Raw genomic sequence first — 27395 nt, 5'->3', positions numbered from 1 at the left:
TGAGCACCTTTCAGGCAGATACCTTCATTTTTGTCTTTGTAGCCTTAGTACCTAGGACAGTGCCTGGGATGTGCTTGTTGATTGATTGTTGATCAGTCAGAAGCTTTTCAAGTGAAAAGCTCTGTTCAAATTGTAAGCTATGGAGAATGACAAAGGGTTTAGCACAGACCCCACCTTAGGGAATAAAGGGAGGAGCTTGAGGGCAGGAGCTCTAGGGGGAGATAAGGGACCGTGAGAGTCAATGAAAGGGGTAGGAGAATAGCATAGCACTGTTTGTGATAGTTGAATGCATTCTGGGGCTCCTGTGAGTCAGCATAATAAGATAAAATTTCCTAACAATTAGAGCTGTCCAAAAGGTTAGGTAATGAGTTCCTCATCACTAGAGATCATCAAGTAGAACTTGGATTGCCATTCATCAATGGATGTTAAATATAAGTTTCATGGGTGGATGCTGAACTCAATAATCTCCAGTTTGGAGATTCAAATATTAAAGCAAATCCAGATGGGAACAGAAAAGTGGTAAGAGTCAACTGTAGTCACGTAGTAGTACAAGACAGGGGGCCCTATGTCCTGATCCCACGAGGTTGTATGCAATTGATTTTATCAGGAGCACTATGGCAAGTGATTCCCTATCAGTTTTAGGGAGTGTGTGCTTCCCTAAGCCCCTGACTACAAGGGAGAGCCCTAGGGAGCAGAGAGCAGGCAGTTGAACTCTATATTTCTCACAGATCAGTGTGTACAAGGCACTGAGCTATAAAAGCTGCAAAGAATAAGGCACTGAGCCTGATCTCCATAAGCCTGGAGTGTAGTTGGAAATACGTGATGAACACATAGGAAAAAACTACTCACAGCCCAAGGTAAGATATCTTAAGTTAGCATTTATAGAAGCATTCTGTTGAGAATGAAGGAGGGGACAGTTCTCCTGGGCTCCACCCTGGACAGACCACATCTGGAGTATCAAGGCCAGTTCTTGGCACAGAATTTAAGGAAGGACATTGGAGCATATTTGGAGGAAGGCAACTAATACAGGGAGGGGACTGGAGAGTGTGTTGTACAAGGATGGGAGTGTTTAGCCTGGAGAGAGATGACTGATAGAAAATATGAGAGCTGTCCAAATATTTGAAGGGCTGTTGAGGAAAGGAATTGGACTCATTGTGGTTGTCCCCAGTTGGTTGCACTAAAAGCAACTGGTGGATGGTACGAAGAGGCAGATCTAGGCTTGTTATAAAGAAATGCTTCCCGATAGAGCTGTCCTAAAGTCAAAGGGATTCAATGAGGAGGGGGTGTTTTCCCTTCCACTGAAGGCCTTTAAACAGACTGATCACTTATAGAATGGTTGTAGAGGGAATTCGTGACTGAACAGGGTCTGGACTGAGGTCCCTTCACATCCTGAGATTCTGTGATTCTAGGTCATGCATGGAGGTAGGGAAATGGGAGGTGTTTGGGGGGGGGGGATGCAGAAGAGATGTGGCAATCATGGATTAGGTGATTCTTGGGTTAAGCTAGGAGATAGTAGGGTAGTAGCATTGTCAAAGATGCAGAGATATGAGTACATGAAGTGTGTTCAGTGGACAGTGAGGCAGAATTTGTTAAGCACCTACTATGTGCCAGTTACTGTGCTAAGCATTGGGGATAAAAAGAAAAGCTAAACAAACAAAAATAAACAAAAAGCAATCCTTCCTCTTGAAGAGTTCACAGTGTAATGGAGGAGATAATACTCTAACACATATGAACAAATGAGATATGTACAGGATCAATGGGATAATCTCAGAGGGGGAACACTAAGACTGAAGTGTTCTGGGAAGGGCTTCTTGTAGAAGGCGGGCTTTAGTGAGACTTGAAGGAGAGCAGGGATAAGATTCTATGTTCTCTGCTCAAGACGTGTTAGCAGTCAAATGAGGAACACACCATCACACTCCCACAAAGAATGGGATATTTTATCCCAAGGAGAGGAAAGAAGGAGTCCCTGGTTTCTATTTGGTTGGTTGGTTTTTTAGTGTATAATATTGTCTTTCAGTTGTATGCAGGCGAGTGATCTACCCTTCGTCTTATCTGCTGGGTATGAGGCTTTGGGCTGGCTTGTGACACTGTTACTTTCCTGGGTTATCTGTTATTGATAGCATCTCTGAGGCATCTCCCTATTCTGTAGCTTTGATTTCAATAATTTCTCTGCATCTGTTTACAGCCAAGCAGGCAGGAGTAGGAAGTGAAGAAGGTTTTAAGTTTCTCTCCTTTTGAACTGAGTCAGCAAAATTCAACAACTGGAAAAACATTTCTTTCTCATTTCCTGGTACATACAAAGTGCTGGGCTCATTGTCTCTGGGGATACATAGATTAAAAAAAACAAAGCACCAGTCTCTGCAAACAAGGACTTTACAATTCATTGGGAGGGAGTGGGAGGCGAGGGGGACAGAGTGTAAGGTGTAAAACTTAGTGTGATACAAGATGAAATGTGACTGGGATAAAAGAGAAAGGGAAACAAAGGGCTCCAGGAAAATCTTTGAAGGAAGAAAATTACTTTTATCTGGAGGAAGAGTGGAGTAAGAAATCAGGGAAAGCTTTCTGGAAGAGTTGGCTTTGCGTTAGGTCCCTGAAAGGATTTCAACAGGCCAAGAAGGAAGAATGTTCTAGGCTAGAGTATCACTTCTGAGTACACAACCATGGGAAAGAGGCGGACAAGACTGGGGAACAGCTGGCAGTCCTCCGTACATGTGTCTGGGATACCTCACAGCTCTGTCTCCTAAAAAGTAAACAGAGTGTGTTAAGCGGAACAGGTGTGAGTCTGGAAAACAGAATATATGAAAGGTAGTGGTGGGATACAGAAATGGAAAGGAAGTCAAATTGTGAAGGACCTCAAATGCCGGGATAAGGAGTCTGCATTTTATCCAGAAGGCAATGGGGAGTCATGGAAAGTTTATGAGTGGAGGAGTGGCAGGTCAGACCAAGCCTTAGGAATATAATTGTTTCAATTATGAGGAAGATGGCTAGAGAAGAGGAGCTATGAGAGACAGAGAAACCAATTAGGAGCACGAGGAAGGTCTGAATTATGGCTTTTCTCTGTTGAGAGGCAGAATCAGCAGGAACTGAAACACTTAATTACCTTCCCTGCCAAGAGCAATGCTTAAAGAATTAAGTCAGCTCGGGTTAGGCTCATGATTCCCATTCCCGAGACAGAAGCTGATGGGAAAACATAGCAGCTTCCTAACTTTTCCTGATTCGGGGCCTTCCCAGTGTGGCTTTATCAACAGGTTAGAGCAGAAAGGGCACAGAGCTGTCTGCCAGGGGATGGAGGTTCTAGGCCTGACTCGGTCAATAATTAGCTGTTGATAGCTACTGCTTTGTTTAGGCAAAGGCTTTACCCCTCAGCCTCAGTTCGCTCATCTGTCAAATGAGGGGGTTGGATTAGGTATTCTCAAAGGTCTTTCCCAACTCTCTCATTCTGACTTTTTTAATTCTTTTATTGTTGGGTCTAATGAATGTTTAGTAAAATTGTGGAAGACAGCAGCGTGTTGTAATGAAATGAACCCTGGACTTGGGATCAAAGGCTCTTCTTGGCGCAGCTTTGATGTGTACTAACCATGTGCATGTTTTATATCTTAGAGTCTTAATTTCCTCATCCATTAAATGGGATGATAATACTTGAACTACATACCTCAAAGGATTGTTTTGAAGAATTGTAAAACTCTGTTTATTAAGTGCTTACCATGTGGAAAGAAAGTGCAATGAGAGGTGCTGAGGATACCAAGATAGATACAACATAGTCCTGCCCTCATGGAGTTTACTCTCCAGAGGGAGTAAAGATATACATCTGTCTGTGGTCCAAGGGAGAGAAAGATGAGTACAAAGCAGACACTCAGACAAAATGCTATGAGATATCTGAGGAAAAAGAGAACACTGGCTCTTTGAGTTTGAGGACTCGAGTCCAAAACCTACCCCTGATGGTCACTTCTAGCATGCACTTGGGCAAGAATTCACTTCCCTTGGACCTGAGTTTTCTCATTTGTAAATTGAGAGGTTTGAATGTAACAGCTCCTTCTACCTCTAAATCTGTGATCAACTGGATATTCACTGGGATGGGGAGGATAGAAGGATAGAACAGTAGGTTTGAATCAAGGAAGGTTGTTAAAAAGAGGGATATCAAGGGGTGTGCCTTTGTGTCTGTATGTCTATGTGTCTGTGTGTCTTGTGTATCTGTGTATAGGGAGTTAGAGGTATTGGAATTAGTGGAGGTTGGTCCATTCTAGGCATGAGATATAGCATAAAACAGGAGAGAGAAGAACAATACAGGGATATACAGTCCAGTTTTTACCTCAGTGTAGATCACTGAAGATTGATAATGAAGAAGGCTGGAATGGAGTCAACCTATGAAGAGCTTTCAAAACTAGGATCATCAGTTCTTATTTTATTTTGCAGACAATGGAGAGCCACTAAAGGTTCTGGACTAGAGGAATTATATGAATATGTAAATGGGAATCAGTACAACATGGGTGAAAGAAGTATATTTGGAGTCATGGGATCAGGTTTCAGATCCATGGCACTTTGCTAATCACTTGCCTTCCCTGGACCCCAGTTAACTATAAAATGTAAGGACTGAACTAGCTCACATCTAAGGCTGCTTCCAGCTCTGTATCCTAATTAACAGTGACAATAAAAAATGTAGCATGGGTGCCATATGACCCTGGAACCCCTCATGACCCCAAGCTTGGGATGGAGTATATTGGATCATTGTTGTTGTTGAGTCATTTTTAGTTGTATCCAACTCTTCATGACCCCATTTTGGGTTTTCTTGACAAAGATATTGGAGAGGTTTGCCATTTCCTTCTCCAGCTCATTTTACAGATGAGGAAAGTGAGGCAAAGTGAGGTTAAGTGACTTTCTCAGGGTCATGCAGCTAGTAAGTGTCTGAGGTCAGATTTGAACTCAGGAAGATGAGTCTTGACTCCAGACCCAGCACTCAATGCTCTATGGTGTCACGTAGATGCCTGTATCTTGGATAATCATAGCTAATGAAAATATAGTTCAAACCCCCATCCAGTAATTCTCTACTGACAGATCAGGTATAATCCATAAATGAAATAACATACTTAAATGGGACAAAAAAACACAAGTAAATAATGAATAATTGAGAGGAACAGTCTTTCACAGACTTCCATGCTGGTAAGGGGAAGTGAAAATTCCCTGGATGGTATCCAGTGAGATTGTGTTGTGGCTGTGACACTTCTCAAATCCCTGTGTCCCACAAACCTGCTGGATCTTACTGCTTCTTGACTCTCCTAGATATGGTCCCTTGGCATGGTCCCAGAGGCTCTCTTGCCATCGCCACTCTCCTCCACCTTCAGAGCCATCATCTGCCAAAGCTCTGTTCTCTTCCATCATTGTCTGTATCTGAATTCACTTGCTATTTCTCTGCTAGAGTCATCTGTTAAAGCTCTCATTGGCCACTGATACTGTTGTTTCCTCTCTGGATGGGATAGGGAGAGAGTGTTATCCCTCTCTTGAGACTGGCCTAGGACACTATGCCTGTGTGCTAGTCAATACCTTTTCAGCCCATTTATTAGAAAGGCCACACCACACTTGACTGACACAAAGACTCACTCATGCAGTTTTCAAGACCTGTCAAAATTTGTTAAGACCTATCATGACTGTCAAGATCTTTTCTTTCTATTGAATCCTAACTCCCTCACTGGGTTATTTCAGTGAATTTCTTACATCTCCCATCATGCCCCTGGCAGTTATCCACATAGTCCATGTAAATTGCCTTGAAATTTCAATATCTCCGACAAAGTGACACTTGAGGGGAAAGGTACAGTTGATAATTTTTACCCTTTGCTCCTGTCACTACAGTAAAGATCGTTGTCCCCCCTCATATTGTTTTTGCCATTGTTATTACTTGTTATTTTGGGAAGACTCTCTAGAATCTATTTATCCAATATTCACATGTAAATGCATTGGAAATTCAAACAGAAATGATTTTTGAAATGATTTGCCTTTTGTATCTTCCCATGCTCCTTATTCCCTACCCTTAATCTTAGAAAATTAAGAGCTGGCTACTGTTTTGCTTGATTATTTCTCTTGGTTGCACTTTTCATAATGATGCTACTACTTGTTCCATTTGAGTGGGAGTAGGCTGTCAAAGTTAAAGGGAGAAGAACTCATCAAAGATGGTCTCTATGCAGCTTCTGCTCAACTATCAGTATTTATTTTAATAGATCCGTGCAAGGTGAATACACGGTGGTTATCCAATAAAATGCCACCTTGTCCTGTTTCCTTCCTTTGTCCTGAACACATAATCACTCCTTCCTGGTGCCTGGTATATGTGCTTTCTCCCTAATCCCACAGGGTTTATTAGCCTCAGGACAGCTGCTCATGTTTTAGATGCTATGACCTTTGCTTTTATTTTATAGATCTAGATTTGTCCAGGTAGCCTTCCAAAGGCTTTTCCTTTCTGCCTACTGTATCTGTCATTTGAACAAGTTGCCACCAGGGGGATGATAGTGGTGACTTCATCTTTGTGTGATGGTCTGAACAACCGTGTTCCCTTTAGGTCTAGTTAACAGGCAAGGCAAAGACTGCTCCCTGTAATCAGCCCAAGTGTATCATGGAGTTGTTTGGGGCTGCTGAGTAGAAAATATCTTGTTTGTTATCACAGAGTTGCAACAGAATTTTCTCAAGTTAGCAGATAAAACCCTGGGTCTGGAGTCAGGAAAAAAAATCCTGAGTTTAAGTACGGCTTCATAAACTTACTAGCTGTCTGATCTTGGGCAGGTCAACTAAGCGCTGCCTGCCTCAGTTTCCTCTTCTGTTAAATAGGGATAATAATAGCGCTACCTCTCAGGGTTGCTATGAGGATAAAATGAGATAATATTTGTAATGTGCTTGCAAATCTTTAAATATTACACAAATGCTGCTGTTAATAATAATAATTTGGCAAATGTACTTAAACTATCTAAATAGAAAGCTAGTAAAAGACATAAGTCGAACTAGATCTCAATCTAGAGGAAATCATTTCTTCAGTTATTCAAACATTCGCAAAAGAAGGGAGGTGGGAAAAAGTGTAGGAGAAAAGCTGAGATGTAGCTCCTTTGACTTCTGTCTGCAGTGAGTTACTTTTTACCCCCTTTCTGAGGAACAGTTGGAAAAGCATAGCTAATGAATTTGCAAAAGGTCAGGGCTGATGGTTCCCACCTACAGCTTTGCTCATGTTAACCTTCAGAGAACAGGAATTTACATAAAAGGCTTACCATTTGATGGTCTTATCAAACCAATCAATCTTTCCTCTCTTCCAGGAGAAGAGCTATGAACTGGCATCTGAGTTAGGCAGACTGCCTGCTTTATACCAGAAAGCCCACTAGTGGGCAATGTTTGAACCTGCTCAACGGATCAAATAATATTTGGGCTGATTAACAAAAGACATGCGAGTGGGAAGGTGTCAGAAGCCAGAGTGTGGAAATTTACCCAAGGTTGCTACTCCAGGGAGGCTCAGTCTGAAAGATGCTGCAGTTAGGAAAGTCTTGGATGTAACTGGAAATGGAGCTGGGAACCAGGCAGAGAGCAGTGACTATGAAGAGGTGAGAGAGGCTACTGCCCAAGCTGCTCCCATCTGAAGCTGAATGTCCCAGGATCTGCCCAGCGTTTGGTCCATGAACTCTAGTGTGAGCTCCAGCCTAGGCTTTCTCTAGCATTCTCCACTGATGCCATTCTGCCTGCTTTGAGTTTGGACACTTGGGTGGAAGCCCCAAAAGCTGGCTGTGCCAGCCAGTGCCTTGACTTTTCAGGGCATGGGAAGAAGCCACTGAGTAGATGAAGGTTGAATTACCACTAAGCTTTTGAAAATCCATGGCAAGGCATCACCAAAACAGTCCCTGAACTGCAGAGCAGAGGACCCTCTTCACTGGAACTCTTAATTTGTAATTAACAAAGGATTTAAAAGGAGACTTTTTCTGAAGCTTCAAGGACAAGGGTTAAAAGAGACCCCAGCTAAATGATGGTAAGTTTTCTGGATGGATGGTCATCTTTACAAATACATTGCTACTTTCCACCAAGATGCTCCATTTCAAAGAATTTTGAACCACTTAGACAGAGAGATTGCTGAGAGTGAGGAAAAGCTTTCTCCTTGACCTTATTTGAAACTATCTTCCCTGGCCCCAGTGGGTAGCACACACACTCCTGTTGTATCTGGGCATTGGGAGGTCAGCAAGTCACCAGGATGGAGCCTTCCTCCAGTTGCTTGACTTAATGGGATGAGCAGTGTTAGTGGAGACACTGACTTGGGCTTGGTCTCTCTCCCTCCCTTCTCTTGCTCACAGGTCGCCCCACAGCACTGAGCTGATGATGGCTGAGAAGGGGGACTGCATCGCCAACATGTATGGCTATGACCTTGGCGGGCGCTTTGTTGACTTCCGACCCCTGGGATTTGGGGTCAATGGCCTAGTACTTTCGGCCACAGATAGCCAGGCCTGCCGGAAGGTGGCAGTGAAGAAAATTGCAATAAGTGATGCCCAGAGCATGAAGCATGCTTTACGAGAAATTAAGATCATCCGCCGTCTGGACCACGACAATATTGTGAAGGTGTATGAGGTCCTTGGACCCAAGGGGGCTGACCTTCAGGGGGAACTTCTTAAGTTCAACATGGCCTACATTGTCCAGGAGTACATGGAGACAGACTTAGCTCGCTTGCTGGAGCAGGGCACACTGGCTGAGGAACATGCCAAACTGTTCATGTACCAGCTGCTTCGTGGGCTCAAGTACATCCACTCTGCCAACGTGTTACACAGGGACCTGAAACCGGCCAACATCTTCATCAGCACAGAAGATCTCGTGCTAAAGATTGGGGACTTCGGCTTGGCGAGGATTGTGGATCAGCATTATTCTCACAAGGTACCTCTGGCTGGGGTTATTGCTGGGGCCATAGGAGAGGGTCTAGGGGGGCAGAGTAGGGCATGGCATGGGAGTATTCAGAGGTACCAGGGAGGATTTCTTGAACACTTCACATCCATGTCATTCACTCAGTCAACTATCGACTCTTCAAAAGATTTGGGAGATTGGATTCAGCCTTTGTTAGAAGAGAGCACTGGACTTTCAAGACAAGGGATCTGAGTTCTAGTTCTTGTTCTGCTGATGGCTGATTGTGTGACTTCAGGCAAGTCATTTCCCCTCTCTGGCCTCAGTTTTCCCACCTGTAAAAGGAAAGATTGGGTGAGATAATTTCTGAGCTCCTCTCTGGTTCTGACATGCTACAGTGCTAAAATTGTGATACTTATCTCTTTCATCCCAGAGCATCAGGGACCCTTAACACATGGAGCCTCTGAAATCAAACCAAGAGAGCAGGCTGTTCTTAACTAAAGGGGAACTCAAGAGGTCATTGGTCCAGATAGCCTGATTTTTCAGGCAGGTCAATGTCAGAACAGATGGCTCTGTGTTCTTAACTTTGGGTGTAGAAGGCTGGATAATTAAAAGTACTTGGGCTTCGAGTCAGTAGACATGGGATGAAGTCTTATGGTATGACCTTGAACAAGTCACTCTCTGAGTTTCAGTTTCCTCCTCTATAAAGTGAAGGGACTGGACCAGACCAGGGTTTGTTGACCTTTTTGTGTGTCATGACATTCTAGTGAAGCATATGGACCTCTTATCAGAATAATGTTTTTAAATGCTTGGAATAAAATCTGCAGGATTACAAAGTGAAATAGTTATCAACATATGGAAGCCCTGAATGAGATAATTTTTAAGGTCTCTTCCCGTTCCAACTTTCGATGAATCTATAGAATAAAACCCACAGGGAATCCCATAACCTTGTGTTAAACAGAAAAACCTTTTCACCAAAGCTATCAATTCAGTCCAACAAGGTGTTTTAAAGTACCTACTATGGGCACTGTACTTGTATCACAAAGATTAAAAGTAGTGTAGTCCGTGCCTTCTGAGCTCAGGGTCTTGTTGCAATTGAATGAACCCTTCCTGGACCTACCCTTCCAAAATGGGCCTCAATGTCATGGACAGGTGATGCCAGGGGAATGGAGAGGAAGTGAGGGGTTGGGTGAAGATCCATTCTCAAGCTGAATACTCAGCCCCTGAGGGATGGCAAGGTAACTTTAGAGATTATGCTGGATGACTGAGGCCCAGAGAGTGGTAGAGACTTTCCCAAGGGCATAGTTATAGGAGCAGAGCTGGGATTGGGACCAGGACTCCTGACTCTCCATCCAGTCCTCTTCCTGTTGGACTGTGTGCTATTTACTTCCCAGATTTCTTTGCCAAAGGCTAGCCCTTCCCTACCCCCTGCCCCCATTCCCATCCAGTTTTCCAATACACAAGACATTTGGATCTCCTAATGCTCCTTCATTTGGAGGATCTCAGGGACCTATTAGTTCTCTAAATTGGAAATTTGGTTGAGAGAGAAAGTTATATCGGAGAGGAGGCCATCCCCTCTTCCCCAGCCTAGCCAGTAGTTACCCTTATTAAGAACCAAGCCCACTCCCTGCCAAAGGACCTGGACTGCTACACTCATCTAAATGACTTCAGATCTTGAGATTTCATCATTCTTGTAACCTCCTTAACTGTGCCTGGGTCCTTTTAAACTCCCTTACTTCCTATGTGACCAGGTCATCTGTCCAAACTGGTAACACATTCTGTAGGAATATTATCAAAATGCTCACACACACACACACACACACACACACACACACACACACACACACTTGCTTTCCTCTTCTTTTATTGCTTTCTATCCTCTCTCATTTCCTTGGGACACCAACTCCAGAGCATCTTAAGAGTCCCAGATAAGCTTACACTAAGCATGGAGACCCAGGGTGTATCTGCCCCTTTTGTCTCTGGCATGCTCTAGCTCCTCATATCTCGGGGCTTATCAAAATAAGCTGTTGCAGTAGGGAGACAGTGTGGCACTGGAGCCAGGGTTCAGAAGATCTAGGTTTTCGGCCTAGTTTCACCTCTTAACAAGTAGTTCGGCTTAGCTGTTTCTCTCTGGGCCTCAGTTTCCTAACTTGTCAGAGGAGAATCATAATCCCTGACCTACCTCTCTCATCAGATTGTTCTGAGAGTCCAGTGTGACTCTAGATGGGAAACGTTCTTTTGAAAACTTTGTAGGGTCCTGACAGAAAGGTGATGGAGTGACAGGCAAAGTCTGTCTGTCTGTTTGTCCTTCATTTTCAAAGACCATAACATCAGAGAAATGATGACATGACTTGCAGTTGACTTTTTTTGAGTGAGGGATGGCTATCCAGGTCACCAGCCTCACTTCCCCTCCTGGGCCTTCTGGATCCAGTGACCACATATTCATCAGGAGGACTATAGAAGGCCCAGGATGCCCCTTGGCCTATTCAGGTACTCACTTAGAGTGAGGTAGCCCTCCCTCACTCAAAACAAAGTCCAGTGCAAGTCATGTCGTCGTTTCTCTGATGTCACAGTCTTCTTTGAAAACAAAGGACAAACACAACACAACAGAGTGAGGAATGCCCATTCAGTGAACAGGCCTCTTTAAGAAGTAAACAGGGAATGGCCCTTTTAATAAGCAAAAGAAAAAATAAGTAAATCCAGCTAGAAGGGAAAGAGCAACAGTTACTATTGATAATCACTCTGAAGTAAGGAGCATGCTCTCACATGTGGCCAATATGGGAGTTTGTTTTGCTTGTTTCTAATAAAAATAACAATAATTAACATTTACACACCGCCCACCATGTGATAGACACTGTGCTAAGCTCTTTATAATTATTATCCCATGAATGCTTACAACCACCCTTGGAAGTAGGTGCTAGCATTATCCCCATTTTATAGAGGAGGAAACTGAGGCAAACAGAGGATTAAGTGATCTGCTCAGGGTCACACAGCTGATAAGTGTCTGTGGCCACATTTGAACTCAGGTTTCTCTGTCTCTAGGACTAGTACTCTATCCACTGAGCCTCCTTGCTGCCTATTTGTCATGAAGGTTTTGTTTCCCTTTCCTCTCCTTATGCCTCTCATGTGGAGGATGTGGGAGGAAGAGAAAATAAATGCCTTAAAACTAAACAAATGAAAACTTTACAGAGTATTACTAAAGTCTTAGGTGCAGTTTTAAGCTCTTAAAGATGAGAGTCTCCAGATTCCCTCCTTGATAACTCTTTCTTGATCACTATCAAAGCTTAAAACTGCACTGGAATTTTTGGAACACTCCGTATCATTGTGTAAGGGTGTTTGCTCAGATGCAGACCATGCTTCAAGAATTCTCTAACAAGGATTTTTTTTCTCCTTCAGTCTCTAACAAGGAATTTTTTTTTCCTTCAGGTTGTGAAGGTTTAGACAGCTACATAGTCCTAGTAGCTTCCTCCTCACTTGTTTTCTTGGATAAAATTGGCTTGGCCAAGCAGGAGAGGGGAGCTGGGGACACAACCAGGAGGTGTCCTGCCTGCCTAATTCTTGGACGGGAGCCCTCAGCTTCTGTCTCTTCCGCGGTCCCCTCAAAACAATCACAGCACTAAACAGCACGTTATATTTGATATTTTAACTTATGTTTCACAGACCATATGGAATCTCTGAGGTGAAAAGTCTTAACACTGTTTTACAGATGAGAAACTGAGGCCCTAAAAGAAGTGGCTGTCCAATTGGCAGAGCAAGCGCTTCAGACCAAGATCTCTTGACTGGTTGTTCTTGACCTGACGCATTAATACTTGACCTGTGGGAAACACTGGCATAGCAGGGTTGGAAATTTTGACTCCCTGGGTTCCTCTTTGAGAAGGGCGTTGTTTTTCTTTAAAACTTGTGTCCCTCACCCAGTAGATGAGTGAGATTGTATTAGTGTGCATCTGCTCTTAGAAGCAGAGTCTTTGTATGACCCAGGCACCCCAGGGGCTCAGTGCTTCCTCATGGTGAGGCTGGTCTTCCTGTCCTCATTCCTGAGAGAACACGAGGTCCTTGGCTCCAACTCGCTCAGCACGTTCGTGAGATCTCAGACTGGAGGTACAAGACTCCTTGGGGACCCATCCCAATGTGGCATGCTGCCTCTTTCGAATTATGGGGTTTACTTGAGTCGGAAGGGAAAGGGGAGACAAAGGAAGCCAGTTTCTTCAGGAAAATCATTCACCAGTGAGGTGGCAATGAAGAGGTCAATTTGCTCACATGGCATAGTGGAAAGAGAGCTGGACTTGGAATCTTGAAGATTCATGCACTTACTTACTGGTTATGTGGCCCTGGGCAAGTTCTTTCATCTCTGCCTCAGTTTCTTCTTCTATAAAATAGGGAAAACAATACCTATAGTACACTTTGTAAGGTGGTTGAGAGATTTCAATATGAGAATGTATGCCAAGTGTTTTATAAACTGTAAAGTATGATGTGTTCATTTATTATTCTGTGCCATGGTCACTTTATAGATTTATAATAGATCCGCAAAATGTACAAGCTCACTAACTAGTCTACCACATGGCTTATGCTTTGTGGGCTGATGTGTCTTAGAGGGAAGATATTAATATGGACGCTTTAGGTGGTAGCAGAATGTCGATGCCTGGACACGCTGTACTTATCTTCTCCTGGTGTCTGTGGGAGCCTCCTTTTTAGAAAAGGTGTTAAATCTTCTATAAATGGAAACCTCCAGCCCAAGCAGACCCCCACAGGCCTCTGCCCAAAGGAAAGGTCTGAGGTACAGGGATGTCCAGAAGACCATGGGATAATTTGAGACAAGGCTAGATGATCCAAATTGAGCTTGGGGGTGGGGAGGGAGCCCTGAAATTAAAACTCACATTGCTCCATTTGATCCTTGGCTGCCCAGTCATTTATTTCTCGGTTTTGGCTTGGATGTTGGTTTTGTTGGAAGTTATGTGTCCCCATGGTTTCTCTTTGACCCCAGATATAGGCCTTATCCATATAAAACTAAAAGACTGGCAGGAGGACTGGCAGGCTAGAAATCAAGAGACCTAATCCTGACTCTGATACTCCCTGGTCAAAGAGTTGTTGTTGTTCAGTGTTTTCAGTCATGGCTGACTCTCTGTGACCCCTTGAGGGGTTTTCTTGGCAGAGATACTGGAATGGTTTGCCATTTTCCTCCTCTAGCTCATTTTACAGAAGAGGAAACTGAGACAAACAGGGTTAAGTGACTTACCCAGGATCACACAGTCAGTAAGTGTCTGAGGCCAGATTTGAACTCAGGAAGAGGAGTCTTCCTGACCCCAGGTTCAGCACTCTATCTGCTGTGCCACTTAGCTGTTCCCAAAGTCAAAGTGTGACCTTGGACAAATCAGTCATAGAATTTTAGAGTTGTAGAGGATTTAGGAACTGATTCTATCCTCATTTTACATATGGGAAAACTGAGGCATAGAGACAGGTGATTTTTCCATAGGTCATGCAGCTGATATATGGCACAACTTAATCTAGAACCCAGGTCTTCTGCCTCCCTGGGCAATGCTGGGATTCTAGTCCATCTAGCTCATGGTCTACATGAACTTTTTCATGTCTTAAATGCAGGTAATATTCCCAGGCACCTTACACATTGTAGCAACTGAGTAATTGGGTTTTTTTCATTCATTCACTCATTTCCTGCCTCATCTACCACGCTAAGTGGTTGTGAGAACCAAATAAAATGTTGGATGTGAAAACAGATAGAGTGGTATATGATCTGAAGGGATACAATTATATTTAATTTAACACATATTGATTTAGAACCTACTATGTGCATCATAACTGTGGTCATCAACCTGGGTTGCTTCTCACTGCTCTTCCAAATTCATAAATTGCTTCTCAGCTTTAATGCAGAATTTACTCAGAGACTCGTCTTCCAAGTTGGGAGCTCTAAGCTCAGGATGGACTTGAGGATGTTTAGAATCACCTGGGGATGGCCTTTCCTTGCCCCACAAAGGACTCCACTCCTGGTAGGCATCCCTTTCTGCCCTGGCAGATGCTGTCATAGATTCCCTCCTCTTTGTGGTAGCCTGAGAAGAGGCATCTGAAGGATCAGAGCATTTCACATTTGAATTTATCTTATTACTAAGTAGATCTTAAAAAAAAAAAAAAAGAAAGAAAGAAAGAAACTCATGTCACTTAAGGCTTTGCTGAGCACTGTGTAAATTTCAAGAACCATCCGATCCTCCCTGAGACAGCTCCAAAGTGGCTGAGCAGCATGTTAAATGCTTGATGAACTGTATCCACTTCTCTAGAAAAGGGAACCTAAAGTCAGCCCCTCACCCAGTATCACTGAACCTTTAGCTCAGAAAACAGAATATTGGGCCATTTGCTTGAGTTACTCACTGTCCACAAACTCTTCCCACCTCCAGGCCAGGCTCTTAATCTCTCTAGACCCCCACTTCTTCATCTGTAAAAGGGAGCTGGACTAGGTGACTCTGAAGTTTCTTCAAGCTCTAAATTCATCATCTAGAAAGAAGTATTGCCTTTTTTGTCTGGCATTCAAGGGCCTCTGCAATCTGGCTTCAACTTACTTTTCTAGCTTTACCTCACAATATTCTCTGATGCTGTCCAGTCAAGCTAGACTTCCCACCATTCCCAATCAGTCTTGTTCTCTCGTACATCTGTATATTCCTATCATCCTGCGAATGGGTTTATTCCCCAATCCCTTCCATTTTCCTGCCTTTGAAATCCTTCCCTTGATTCCTGGCCTAGCCCATGGCCAGTCTCTTCCAGGAACCCTTGCTGATCACCCCAACTAGATGGGAGCTCACACTACCCATACAACTCTGGGAAATTTTTTTTTTCCTATTTCTTATATGTATTTAGTTTGATCCAGTTTGTATTGTATGACAATGAAGTGTCCAAGAGCACACTGGGAAAAATTAGAAGAGCTAGAATTCAAATCCAGTCTTCTGACTCAACTCTCTTTCCACTGCACTACCACAGGTTTGTTCAAGTCCACTGAATTCCCACGGTGCCTGTTGCTGGGCTCTCCTTACACACAAGGTTCCCATGCCTAGTTAGTAGTGATTGAGAGCACCCATCCTCCTGTGGGGACTGTCATCCCTCGTCATCGACTGTCTCCAGCATGCCTGGCACTGTGCTCAAGGCTACCTGCCCATGCCTCAGGGTAGTGGTTGGTTTTTTGATTATGGGTTTGTTTGTTTTTTCTTAAAGAACTGGTCAGGACCAGATCAAACAGTGCTACTTCTGAGGATGTCTGTAGCAACCCAAAAAGAAGAAGAAAAAAAGCATTTTAAGTCTTAGCCAAGAAAACAGCCTCTTATAAAGAGCTCAAACTCAGGGGCACCATGTCTCTTGCCACAGAGGAATACAGCACAGCCTGCCCTTTCTTGAACCACATCATTTATCCAGATGAAAGAAAAAAATGCAGAAGGAATGTGCAGAATGCAGGCTCTGGAAGTGCCTCTGAAATCCACCTGTAAGCACTAGATGCCACTGAAGTCATCTCATGACCCCAAGTTTTCTTTGTGTGGGTTTGGAGAGCAAGATATGAGGGAAGCTGTCTGCCCTTTCAGACTCCCATGTCCCCTGGAATGTCCAGACGGGTTCAGGTGAACTAGGTGACCACCTGTGGCTGATCATTTAAGGGGCAGAAGACAATAATCTCTAGAATCTTAGACACTATGAATGAAGGAATGAGAAAGCATTTATTAAATATTTCTTGTTGATCAGTCATGTCCAACTCTACATTTTCTTGACAAAGATACATTTCCTTCTCCAATGTATCCCATGTTAGAGCTGACAAACTGAGGCAAATAGGTGTTAAGTGACTTGCTAGGGACACACAGTTTAGTAAGTCTCTGAGGCTGGATTTGAACTCTCATCTTCGTGGCTCTGGATCCAGGGCTCTCTTGGATGTAATACTAACTGCCCCTTTATTAAGCACTTTACTATATGCAAAGCAAAACACTCTGCTAAGTGTGGGAGATAGGAATTGAAAAGTTAAGACTTCTTGCCCTCAGGAATTCACATTCTAATGGGAGAGACAACATTGCAGTGGATTCACCTTGAGTCAGTTGGAAAAGTCCCATGGTTCTTAGGGTGCCATTAAAATCATACCATTTACTGATATTGGCCCATTTTACAATACCTAGAACCTAGGTGGCAAGAACAAAGAACATTCTGAGTCTTTAGGAGCTGTGGCTACAAGAAGACAGGAAAAGTTACCCAGTTGCATCTCCTCAGGAGTTGCTTCCCAGGATGATGGCTGGGGGGGTGAGGGGGAGGTAGAGAGGAACTGGGATGGAAGCAGCATTTCTGCTTTGACCCAACTTATTAGTGGTGCTTGCTGGTGGTGCTGGAGAGGGGAAGCAGCCATGAAAGTGGAGATATCCAATCCACTATCTTCATTTTACTGCTGAGAAAACTGAAACTCAGAGATATTACCTAATGTAATTTGCCCCCAGGGTCAGAAGGTAAATTAAGGTTTACTTTAAGTTTTAGGATTAGTGCCCAGGTAGCCTGACTTCTGACCCAGTGCTTTTTTCTACTACATTTTGCTGTGTCTAATTAATGCTTGTCATTGAAGGTTCACTTAACCTCTACTGGGTGGCCACTGTTGGGATTGCTTTGGAAGGGATTCATTGATCAGACAAAGAGCTGACCTGGAGGAGCCCGAAGGTCTAAGAGTCTATGATTCTATCTTCTCACCATTAGAAAGTCCTTCCTTTTGGTTAAGACATTGTCCTCTATTAAAATGCAAGCCTCCTGGAAAGGAAAGCATTAGGATAAATGAATTTATGAATTTATCAGATTTACTCCACACATGTTCACCAGAGATAATTGAAATCAGTATTTCATAGAGAGGGACAGTAATCAGGAGAACCCTGGGTACCTAGGAATGGGAAATGAGAGAAAGTAATAGGAAATATTACAATAGTTACAATAATTGTTACTTAAGTATCACCAAAAGCTTGTGAGTATTTCGGGTTAAGCATTTCTTTTGTGTAGAGAAAATAAGTAGCTGTTCCATTTGGTGGAATGGGTGGGGAGAGATGAGAAGCTATGGGGAACAGAATGAAAGTGGAAAGGAAAGTATAAGGTCATGGAAGTCAAACTTTGTCCACTTCAGGTTTGCTGGGGACAAATCCTGCTTGTTTGTTCCTTGGAGTGACCCAGTTTTCTATCCTCAGTCTCCTAGCCCCATTACAGGCTGGAATTGAACTACCTGATCTCCAAGTTCTCTTTCCAGTTCTAAATTCTATGGCTTTATAACTCTTAACTCTTTAAATTCTGTGTCAGAGTTGAGAAGGATGGGAAAATTAACAGGGCTGTAATGGACAGGCAAAACTTCCCCTAATAAACCCATAAACAACTTGTGCCTTGAAGCTACAAAGGGCTGTGTTCAGGTCCCTGACCCTCACGGTAAGAAGTGCAAAGACCAGCTCCCCTCCCCTGGGCTTCAGGTTGTCTAGTGGTTCTTAAAGTGTGGTTCAAGGATTTGTGGGAGTCCCTGATCTCCTTTCATGATACTGCCAATTTCAAAACTATTTTCATAATAGTACTTATCCATTATTTGCCCATCAAAATGATCTTCCTTTTTCCAACTACACTATCTGTGCAAGGTCAGATTTCCTTCATACAATTTGACCAAAACAGCATCATCATAATAGATAGAACGCAGAAGCAAATTCTATAGTCCAACTGCCTTCTATTAAGCCAGACATGGAAGAGATTTATCAAAAAAAATGATATTCTAAGTTTGGTGGGGGGTTTTTTAGTTTTGGAAAATATAGTTATTTCTCATAAAAACGTTATGTTAACATACAGTGGGTATGTTATTGCTGCTTTTAAATGAATTAAATGGATTTTTAATTGATCAGTTTTAATTTCTAGTTCAGTAAATATTGGTAGAAATAGCTCAACTAAACAAAAGCTCTTTAGGGTCCTCAGTGATTTTTAAAAGAGTCAAAGGATCCTGAGACCAAAAAGTTTTAGAACCACTCACTTTACAGACATCGCATTGGCCCCTCCCTCTCTCCTGGGGGCTAAGAAGTTCAGCCTTTTCCCTGACTTGTTTCCCTCTAATCTGTTACAATTCCAGGAATCATATTTACTAGCTAGGTGCTAAGAATGGGTCTTTCCCTTGGTGAAATTGGGCTTAAAGAATGCCAGAGTTTATCTAGCTCTCAGTCCTTCTTGGTTATTTCTCCCAAACACTCTCATTTTACAGATGAAGAAGATGAGGGCCAGAAAGGGGAACAACATCACACATCCAGTTACTGAGTCAAAGCTAGCATCCAGCTTTTTGGATCTCCTTTCCACTGTTCTTTCTACTACACTATTGTCATTCAGTTGTATTCAACTCTTAATAACCCCATAGACCATACTGTCCATGGGATTTTCTTGGCAAAGATACTAGAGTGGTTTGTCATTTCCTTCTCCAATGGATTAAGGCAAACAGAGGTTAAGTGACTTGCCCAGAGTCATACAACTAGTAAGTGTCTGAGGCTGGATTTGAACTCAGGTCTTCCTGACTAATAGGGTCAGTGCTGTATACAATGAGCCACCTAGCTTCCTCCTATTTCACTGCACTATACTGTTTGTTTATTTATTGGCCTGAGCCAAAATCTGAACCCAATCTCTCTAGGGGTTATTTGGCCTCTATGGCCTTGGCCCGTCCATACCCTCTGCCTTTCAGGACTCATCATCTCACTAGGTCAGTTATTTCAACAAACATTTATTAAATACCTACTATATACAAGGGTACCTGAAAAAGATCCTTGAAGGAAACTAGTGATTCCTTTTTCATGTCTCTTTGGTTTCAGTGGTTTGGAAGAACACACTCAGTATGTTCAGCCTTGCTAGCCTCACCCTTATCAGACCATCCTTCCCCAGTTTGATTTCTGATGAAATCCCACTACCTCCATGCGTCTGGGGGCTTTTTGTGTTGCCACCAGCACTGCCATCTGAATACTGTTCTATTGGATTTCAGCTCAGGACAATGGCGGGGCCTGCCTAAAGGTCAAGAAAACAAACATTTGTCTAAAGCCTATACTCTCATGAGGGGCAGTTAGTTACGTGGTATAATGGATAGGGCACCAGGCCTGGAGTAAAGAGAACCTGAATTCAAATCTGGCCTCAGACACTTATGAACTGTGTGACCTTGAGCAAGTCACTTAACCCTGTTTGCCTTAATCCATTGGAGAAGGAAACGCAAAACCACTCCAGGATCTTTGCCAAAAACATTCCAAATGGAGTCATGAAGAGTTGGACAAAACTGGAACAACTCAACAATAACAACAGCATATACTCTCATGAATATGAGAAATGAAAAGGTAGCACGGCGTGTGTGTGTGTGTGTGCGTGTGTGTGTGTGTATTATATATTATATTATGTAGGTATATATAACATATATATAACATTATATATATATATATACATATATATGGCATATATATGTATATATCCAGAGAGAGCGAGAGCTGGCCTCAAAGCCAGGAAGCCCTGGGTTTAAGTCTTAACCCCTGACTTATCCTGGCTTTGTGACCCTGTGAGTGGCATCTCCGTGGTATAGGCTGCTCTAAGGGTATCAGCTGCAGAGACAGAGGGAGACTCTATACCTGGGATTTTCCTAGGGCAGTGAAATCCCAGGTTGAGCCCCACTTGTGTCTCCCCACGAAAAATGAAAGGGGATAAGAAGGAACACAAGCATTCATTTTAGTGACTTTTAGGGTCTGAACATGTGGGCACATGCTTATCTTCATAACTGAAAGTAAGTTTTCATCATGGTATTAAGAATGTTTCCATCTGGTATGTTGTCTGGGTATACAAAGGGTTATTGTATCATCAGAGACAGTGGTTTAGAAAAGGCTTTGGATTCAAAGTCCAACAACCAGGGTTCAAATCTTGATTCTACCACTTAATATCTCTGCCACAGTTTCCCCATCTGTAAAAGAGGGTTCGCCTAGATGTCTTCTGAGGCCCCTTCCAACTCTAACTATATGATCATAAACATCATTTTATAAGTAGAAAATGAAGCTAACACACAGGGAGAGGCTTGCCAGTTATTGAAACCTAATGGTTTAGCATTTACTTAGCAGTTTTGGTAGCAATAGAAAAAGCCCCCAGCCTAACCCATGGAGCAAATGAGATTTCATCAGAAATTAACCTGGGGAAGAATGGTCTGATAAGACAAAGTCAGCAAGTCTGTTTGAAACCTCTAAGTGTGTTATTCCAAACCACTGAAGCCAAAAAGATTTATTAAAAAGGCCGTAAAATATCCCTTTTGGGAATAGGGGAGTCAAGATGGGGAATGGAGGCTCACAATGAAGGCTTTAACAAAGTCAGGAGGCCGTGTATACTCTTCATAGACTGTCAAAACTCAGTCATCCGGCAGCAGACAGATGCGTGGAGCTTGGCTGGGACACCCCTTGGTCTTGCTCTCTTTCCCCTTGCTCGTTCTTCCCACTCATCCAGAGCCATCATAGATCTGTCCTTCCTAGACAATGATTTCTCCTTTTTTCCTCCAATCTTAACCCTTTTGTAAATTCTGTTCCCTTATGACTGTATTTCCTGCTCTAATTCAGTTAATTTATTTGTTGTTGTCCAGTCCTTTCAGTTGTGTCTGACTCTTCAGAAATCTGTTTTTGTTTTTGCCAAATATTGCCATTTTCTTCTGTAGCTCATTTTACAGATGAGGAACTGAGCAGAATTAAATGACTTGCCTAGGGTCCAAAATCTAGAATAGTGTGAGACCAGATTTGAACACATGAAGGTAAGTCTTCCTGACTCCAGACCTGGCTCTCTATCCACTGCCCCAGCAATTAATGCTCAAGTAAATGTCTCTTTCCCTTGAATTCCTTATTGTCTATACCACTTATCTGGCCTTTATCCATTTTAACCACCTGGGACAATGTTGACCAGGTCAGAGGTTGCTTACCCAGAAGCAGAAGCAATGATTTTTAAAAGCCAGCATGTTTTAACTAAGAACAAATCATGCCAAACTAATCTTATTTCCTCTGTTCATGGGCTTTTAGACCTGGAAGGACTTTATATCAGATGCAAACTGTTTGTGGGTGACAGTGCTTGTCTTGTTAAGTTGGAGATTATCTATCGGGGTTTATCCACTTAAACACTTGGCTTAGCCCCTAGCCACCAGAAAACTCCATCCTTCTCCTTTCCTGCTGTGGTTCAACAGACATTAATCACATCAGTCAATCAGCAGCATTTATTAAGAGTCTGGGCCAACCTGGGGAAGCAGATCCAGAGGTGAGAATAGTCAAGCTCAAGAAGCTTACATTCTGCTAGAAGGATACAACATGTTCACAGATGAATAATTACCGGATGTATACAGAATGAATACAGAGTGATACGGAGGAAAGGGCACTACCCACCAGAGGAATCAGGAATGATCTCTTGAAGAAAGAGCACTCGAACTGATCCTTGAAGGGGCTAGAGATTCTACCACGCACAGGAGAGGAGGGAGGGAATTCCAGGCATGGGGGCAGAGTGTGTGCAAAGGCATGCAGGCAAAAGATGAAATGTTATGTCCAGACACCAGCAAGTATGTTGGTTTGGCTAAAGCATAGAATATGTGACAGAGAATAATATATTATTGGACTAGAAAAAGAGGCTGGAGCTAAACTGTGAAGAGTTTTAAATACCAAACAGAAGAGCTAACAATATAAGCTGATTTTGACTATATATAGCTCTTTGCAAAAGAATAACAAAATTTATTAAAAACAACTCTTATACAAATGTCATGCCCATGGTACCTCCCAAACTTAAGTAGCCCAGAACCAGTCTATAAGAATGCCCCAAACTCAAAAATTTCCAAAACATTGGTGCTTTTACACAAACCTCCTCATCTGGCAGAATCTGGCAAACTTCCCCCAACTGCCTTTCCATTTTTGGCCTTCTGAAGAGTCAATGTCCAACAAGTGAGGGAAACTCAGGACCCAGGGCACTGATTCTTCATCCAACCCATTTTCCTCAGTCATCACTCTATTACTGCCCTTCAGCTACTTTTCAGTGTAGCTCTGCGTTCTCTGAACTGTATTATTTAACCCTTACAACAACCCTATGAGGTAGGGGCTATTATTATTCCCATTTTACAAATGAAAAAACTGAAGCAAACAGGCCAAGTGAGTTGCCACATATTACATAGCTAGTGTCTGAGGTAGGATTCGAACCTAGGTCTTTCTAACTCCCAAAGCCAGGGTTGTGGTTCTCTATTTAGACTAGAGGGGAATTTTTGTTTTGCAAAAGATTTATTGAAGTTTCTTTCAGCAGGAACCTCTCCCTGTCCATTCAAGATAGGATCCAACTTGCTAAAAATTTGATTTACAGATAAGTTTTCTGAGAATATGACTTATTATACATATTATCATATAAAGTGAAGAAAAAAACATGTATCATTTTGGAGGAACCAGAAAAAGAAAGTGGAAGAATCAAGATGGTGACAGCATGCATAGGGCTCAGCTTGGATTCAGTCTTGTGGTATTCTCCAGGTTCTGTTGGGAGGGAGGGTGAAGGCTTCAGGTGGCAGGACCTTTGGTTTGCCCTGGCCTAGGCCTAGGTGTAGGGAGAAGAACTGAGCCCTGGCCCCAGCCCTCTCAACCTGCGCCCCTCAGTGCCAGTAATTGTACATCATAAGCCATAAATAAATAATTTATGGCAAGTCATAAATTGGGAGAGAGAGATGAGGGTGATGGGTATGTGTGTTCGTCCTTTGTTGCTGAAGAAGACCATGCCCTCAGAGAAATAATGACATGACTTGCACTTGACTTTGTTTTGAGTGAGGGAGGGCTGTGCAGGTCACCAGTCTCACTTCTCCTCCAGAGCCATCTGAATCCAGTGACCAGATATTCATCAGGATGACTGGAGATGACCCAGGATAAGGCAATGGGGGTTAAGTGACTTGCCCAAGGTCATACAGCTAGTGAATGCCAAGTGTCTGAGGTAAGATTTGAACTCAGGTCCTCCTGACTCCTGCATTGGGGCTATAACCACTGCACCACCTAGCTGCCCTACAGGTGATGAGTATACATATTCTCCCTCAGAGTCTCTCCCTTACCTTTCCCCACCCCTACCCCTATCTTTCTTCCCACAGGCTAGGACAGACTCAGATCTGGCTTCCCCTTCAGACTGTTCTTTCTGGAGTGGGTAGACGTGGAGTCAGAAGACACTAAGATGAGCTCAAAGGCTGTCCCTTCCAGTTCAGCTTCTCACCCTGAGTCATGAGACTTTAGGTCTGGGAACGGTCAGTGCCCCGAAGTGTGTCACAGCCATATGTTAGAAAGTCAAATTTTAACTACCACTGGAGGAAGCATTAGACTTGGAGTCAGAAGAGCTGGGTTGTTCTACTTCCTTCCCTAACGCTAACTCTGGACCTCAGTTTCCCCCTCTGTACAGTGAGGGAGTTGGACAAGATTGTCCAACTAAACTAACAACATCCAACTCCAACAATCTGTTGAGTCTGTGAGATCTGGGCTCCATTTGTCTCCTGCTTCAGTATAGTCTCCGTTTCAGCCAAGAGTTAAATAAGTCTTAAGAGATAGTATGACAGTGTCTAGAAATCTGACATTTGAGTCAGGAAGGCCTGAGTTCAAGTCCATTCTCTGACATCTGTTGGCTGCGTCACTAGACAAGTCACTTAAATTTTGCTGGCTTTCTTCCAGTCCCAGCTAAAATCCCAGCTTCTACAAGAAGCCTTTTTCCATCCTCCTGAATGCCAGTGCTTTCCCCTTGTTGACCACCTCCAATCTGTCCTGTGTATCCCTTGTTTGGACATAGTTCTTCATATATTGTCTCCTTGGTTAGACTGTGAGATCCCTTTCTTGGTATCCCCAGGACTCAACACTGGCTTGGGCTCATTTATTAAAATATTTATCGACTGACCAACTCATTGCCCTCAAGCAATTCTCTAAGAATATAAATTGCTGAGAAGGTGCCTAACTGAAATCGGTGGAGAGCCACACCTACAAAATCACAGGTCTGCTTTTTTTTAAATCATTAAATGAACTTTTTTCAATGACCTTGAATAAGTCACTTCCCTTGTCTGAGGATTCATTTTCCTCCTATTTGAAATTATTACAGAGGTGTCCAAAATGCTGTCCGAAACACTCCGATGTGGCTAAAACAGATTTCATGGAAAATATTTAACAAAATAAATAAATTTCAAAAATACAATAAAACATAGATAACACTGTATTTTAAAACTAAATCCATATGGGGTCTACAGGGATCTTTTTATACCAGTTAGTAGCCCCATTTCTATATGAGTTTGACCACACGGGAGTAGATAACCCCTAAGGTCTGGGTTTGCTCCAGGTTCTACCATGATGCTTTAAAGACTCAGGGGAACTCACTCCCTCTTTCAGTCCCCACCCCCAGCCCATAAAGTTTTTTGTTTCCTACAGGAGCTATCACTCCACTCCCCACCCTCCCTACTCCATTCCCAGGAATCATGCGTCTTGGGTGCCAAATGTGAAGGAGCAACTTGACGACACCTAGTTGTCAAGAATAATTGGTTAAAATAAAAAGCTACCTGATAGCTCTCTCCATGGTGTCCTCTCTCCAAACAGCTATAGCTGTAGCCTTTGGTCCCCTCCCATGGGGTTGGATGTCTTGGGGTCTCGTTTTCCCCTCCCCTCTTCAATAACCAAGGACACCTTTCACTGTAGTTGCCTCAGGTCGAGAAATACCTAATTATATTTCAGATGGTCCTTGTTTTTGTGAAATTTCCAATCTAGTCAGTTATAAATAATGTCTTCAGGTGAAGACACACCTTATTGAATCTCGAGCCAGAGAATGCTAGGGATTTTGACAAGGAAAAAGCATCTGCAAATGATACAGTAGTACAGGAGTGGCCATGGGGTTAAGATCTGGGTGGCTGTATGTAAGAATCAATTAATGAACATTTATTAAATGCTTGCTATGTACTAGGCAGAGGAACATTCCTTCCCAGAAACGCCTTATATCAGTTTTCATATTCAGTCAGGAAAGGCTCAGGCTGAAAGGTACATGGTATGCTATGTCTGTAGCACTGTAAATTCAGAGTGTCAGCCTCTTGGCACCCATAGGATCCCTAATGGCTCACATCTCAGCTTTCTTCTCCCTTCTCCCATGACATCATTCTTGTTCTATGCTGTCAATCATGTCCTTGACAACATCTTGTTATGATGGGGCAGTGGCCTCTCTGCATTCTGGGAGCATCCACAAGGAGAGAAGAATGTGCCTCTTCTGACCTCATTCAGTCATACTCATCAACCCTTCCTCATCCTCATCTTCATTCTTGAGGAGATCCATCCCAAGTTTCAGGGGCTTGGAGTGTCAGCTTTCTCTGGGGCTTGGCGTCCTGGATTCATCTGTGTTGAATTCACTGAAGGCTCTGACATTCACATACCCCAGAAAAGAAAACACACACACACACACACACACACACAAGGGAGGAGGATTGAGTTTTGTATAGTAGACAGTACCCCATAAGGCACACAGTAGGTCAGCCAAACTGACCTTCTCAGTTACTTCCTCCCACACTACATTCCATCGCCTGTTTAAAACACATAAAGCTTGTTCCTACATATGTGTTTGCTTGTTGTTTCTCTCATTAGATTGTGAGCCCTTTGAGGACAGAGACTGGCTTTTACCTTTCTTAATATCTCCAGCTTTTAGCATAGTGCCTGGAATACAGTAGGTACTTAATAAATGTTTATTGACTGGTGCTGTGACTTTGAGCAGACTGGCCTCTGTGCCTGGAATGCGCTCCTTCCTCACCTTTGCCTCTTAGAAGGTAGGTGGCACAGTGGATAAAACCCCAGGTCTGCAGTCAGGAAGACATTTTCTTGAGTTCAAACCTGACCTCAGACAGTTATTAGCTGTGTGATCCTGGGCAAGTCACTTAACCATGTTTGCCTCGGTTTCCTCATCTGTAAAATAAGCTGGAGAAGGAAAGGGCAAAACACTCCAGTATCTTTGCTAAGAAAATTCCAAATGGAGTCTTGAAGAGTCAGGCACGACTGAAAATAACTGAACAACAAGTTTCTTTCAAAGTTTAACTCAATCACCACCTTCTCTATAAGTGCTTTCCTTCCTCCTCACTGTTGTTAGTGCCTCCTTCCTTCAAAAAATTACCTTGTAATTACTATATATGTGTGTGTGTGTGTGTATTTTTTTATTTACTGATGTTTGTTTCCCAGTATACTATAAGCTTCCTGAGGATCCAGACCATCTTATTTTTTACTTTGTATTCAGAGCATAGTACCTTGCACTCAAATAGATCTATGATCTCATAGATTGAGGGTTTCCACTAAGCATGTAGATTGAAACCCATGTATTCCTTGCACATAGTAGGTGCATAATAAACATTTGCTGAATTGAATGTTGACTGTATAAAGGAGAGAGGCAATACAGGGTAATGGATAAAGAGCTGGCCTTGGAATCTGGGAGATGAGTTCATGTTTTACATGGGACATATACTGACTTATATACTGATGCTGGGCAAATTACTCAACATATCAGTGCTCCAGACACCTAAGACTGGGATTCTATTTTGC

The 27395-nt window shown here is 42.9% G+C and overlaps 1 protein-coding gene across 17 annotated transcripts in view; it reads left to right on the top strand.

Moving 5' to 3' along the window:
• MAPK4 (mitogen-activated protein kinase 4) overlaps nt 1–27395 on the top strand; it is a 222044-nt gene that overhangs the window by 141491 nt on the left and 53158 nt on the right. For 10 of the 17 annotated variants that reach the window (XM_072606039.1, XM_072606040.1, XM_072606038.1 and 7 more), the window contains 2 exons: nt 7287–7987; nt 8307–8877. The exons of 6 other annotated variants lie outside the window; for them this stretch is intronic. In XM_072606039.1, coding sequence (XP_072462140.1) covers nt 8329–8877 — 549 coding nt within the window. In that variant the 5' untranslated portion in view covers nt 7287–7987; nt 8307–8328. Of the gene's footprint in view, nt 1–1474; nt 4584–7286; nt 7988–8306; nt 8878–27395 lie in introns of those variants that run through there. One more of the 17 variants, XM_072606045.1, reaches the window with a different exon arrangement.

This window comes from Notamacropus eugenii, chromosome 4 (genome assembly GCF_028372415.1).
Source record: "Notamacropus eugenii isolate mMacEug1 chromosome 4, mMacEug1.pri_v2, whole genome shotgun sequence".
Lineage (NCBI taxonomy): Eukaryota > Metazoa > Chordata > Mammalia > Diprotodontia > Macropodidae > Notamacropus > Notamacropus eugenii.
This window is presented reverse-complemented; position numbering and strand designations above follow the sequence as displayed.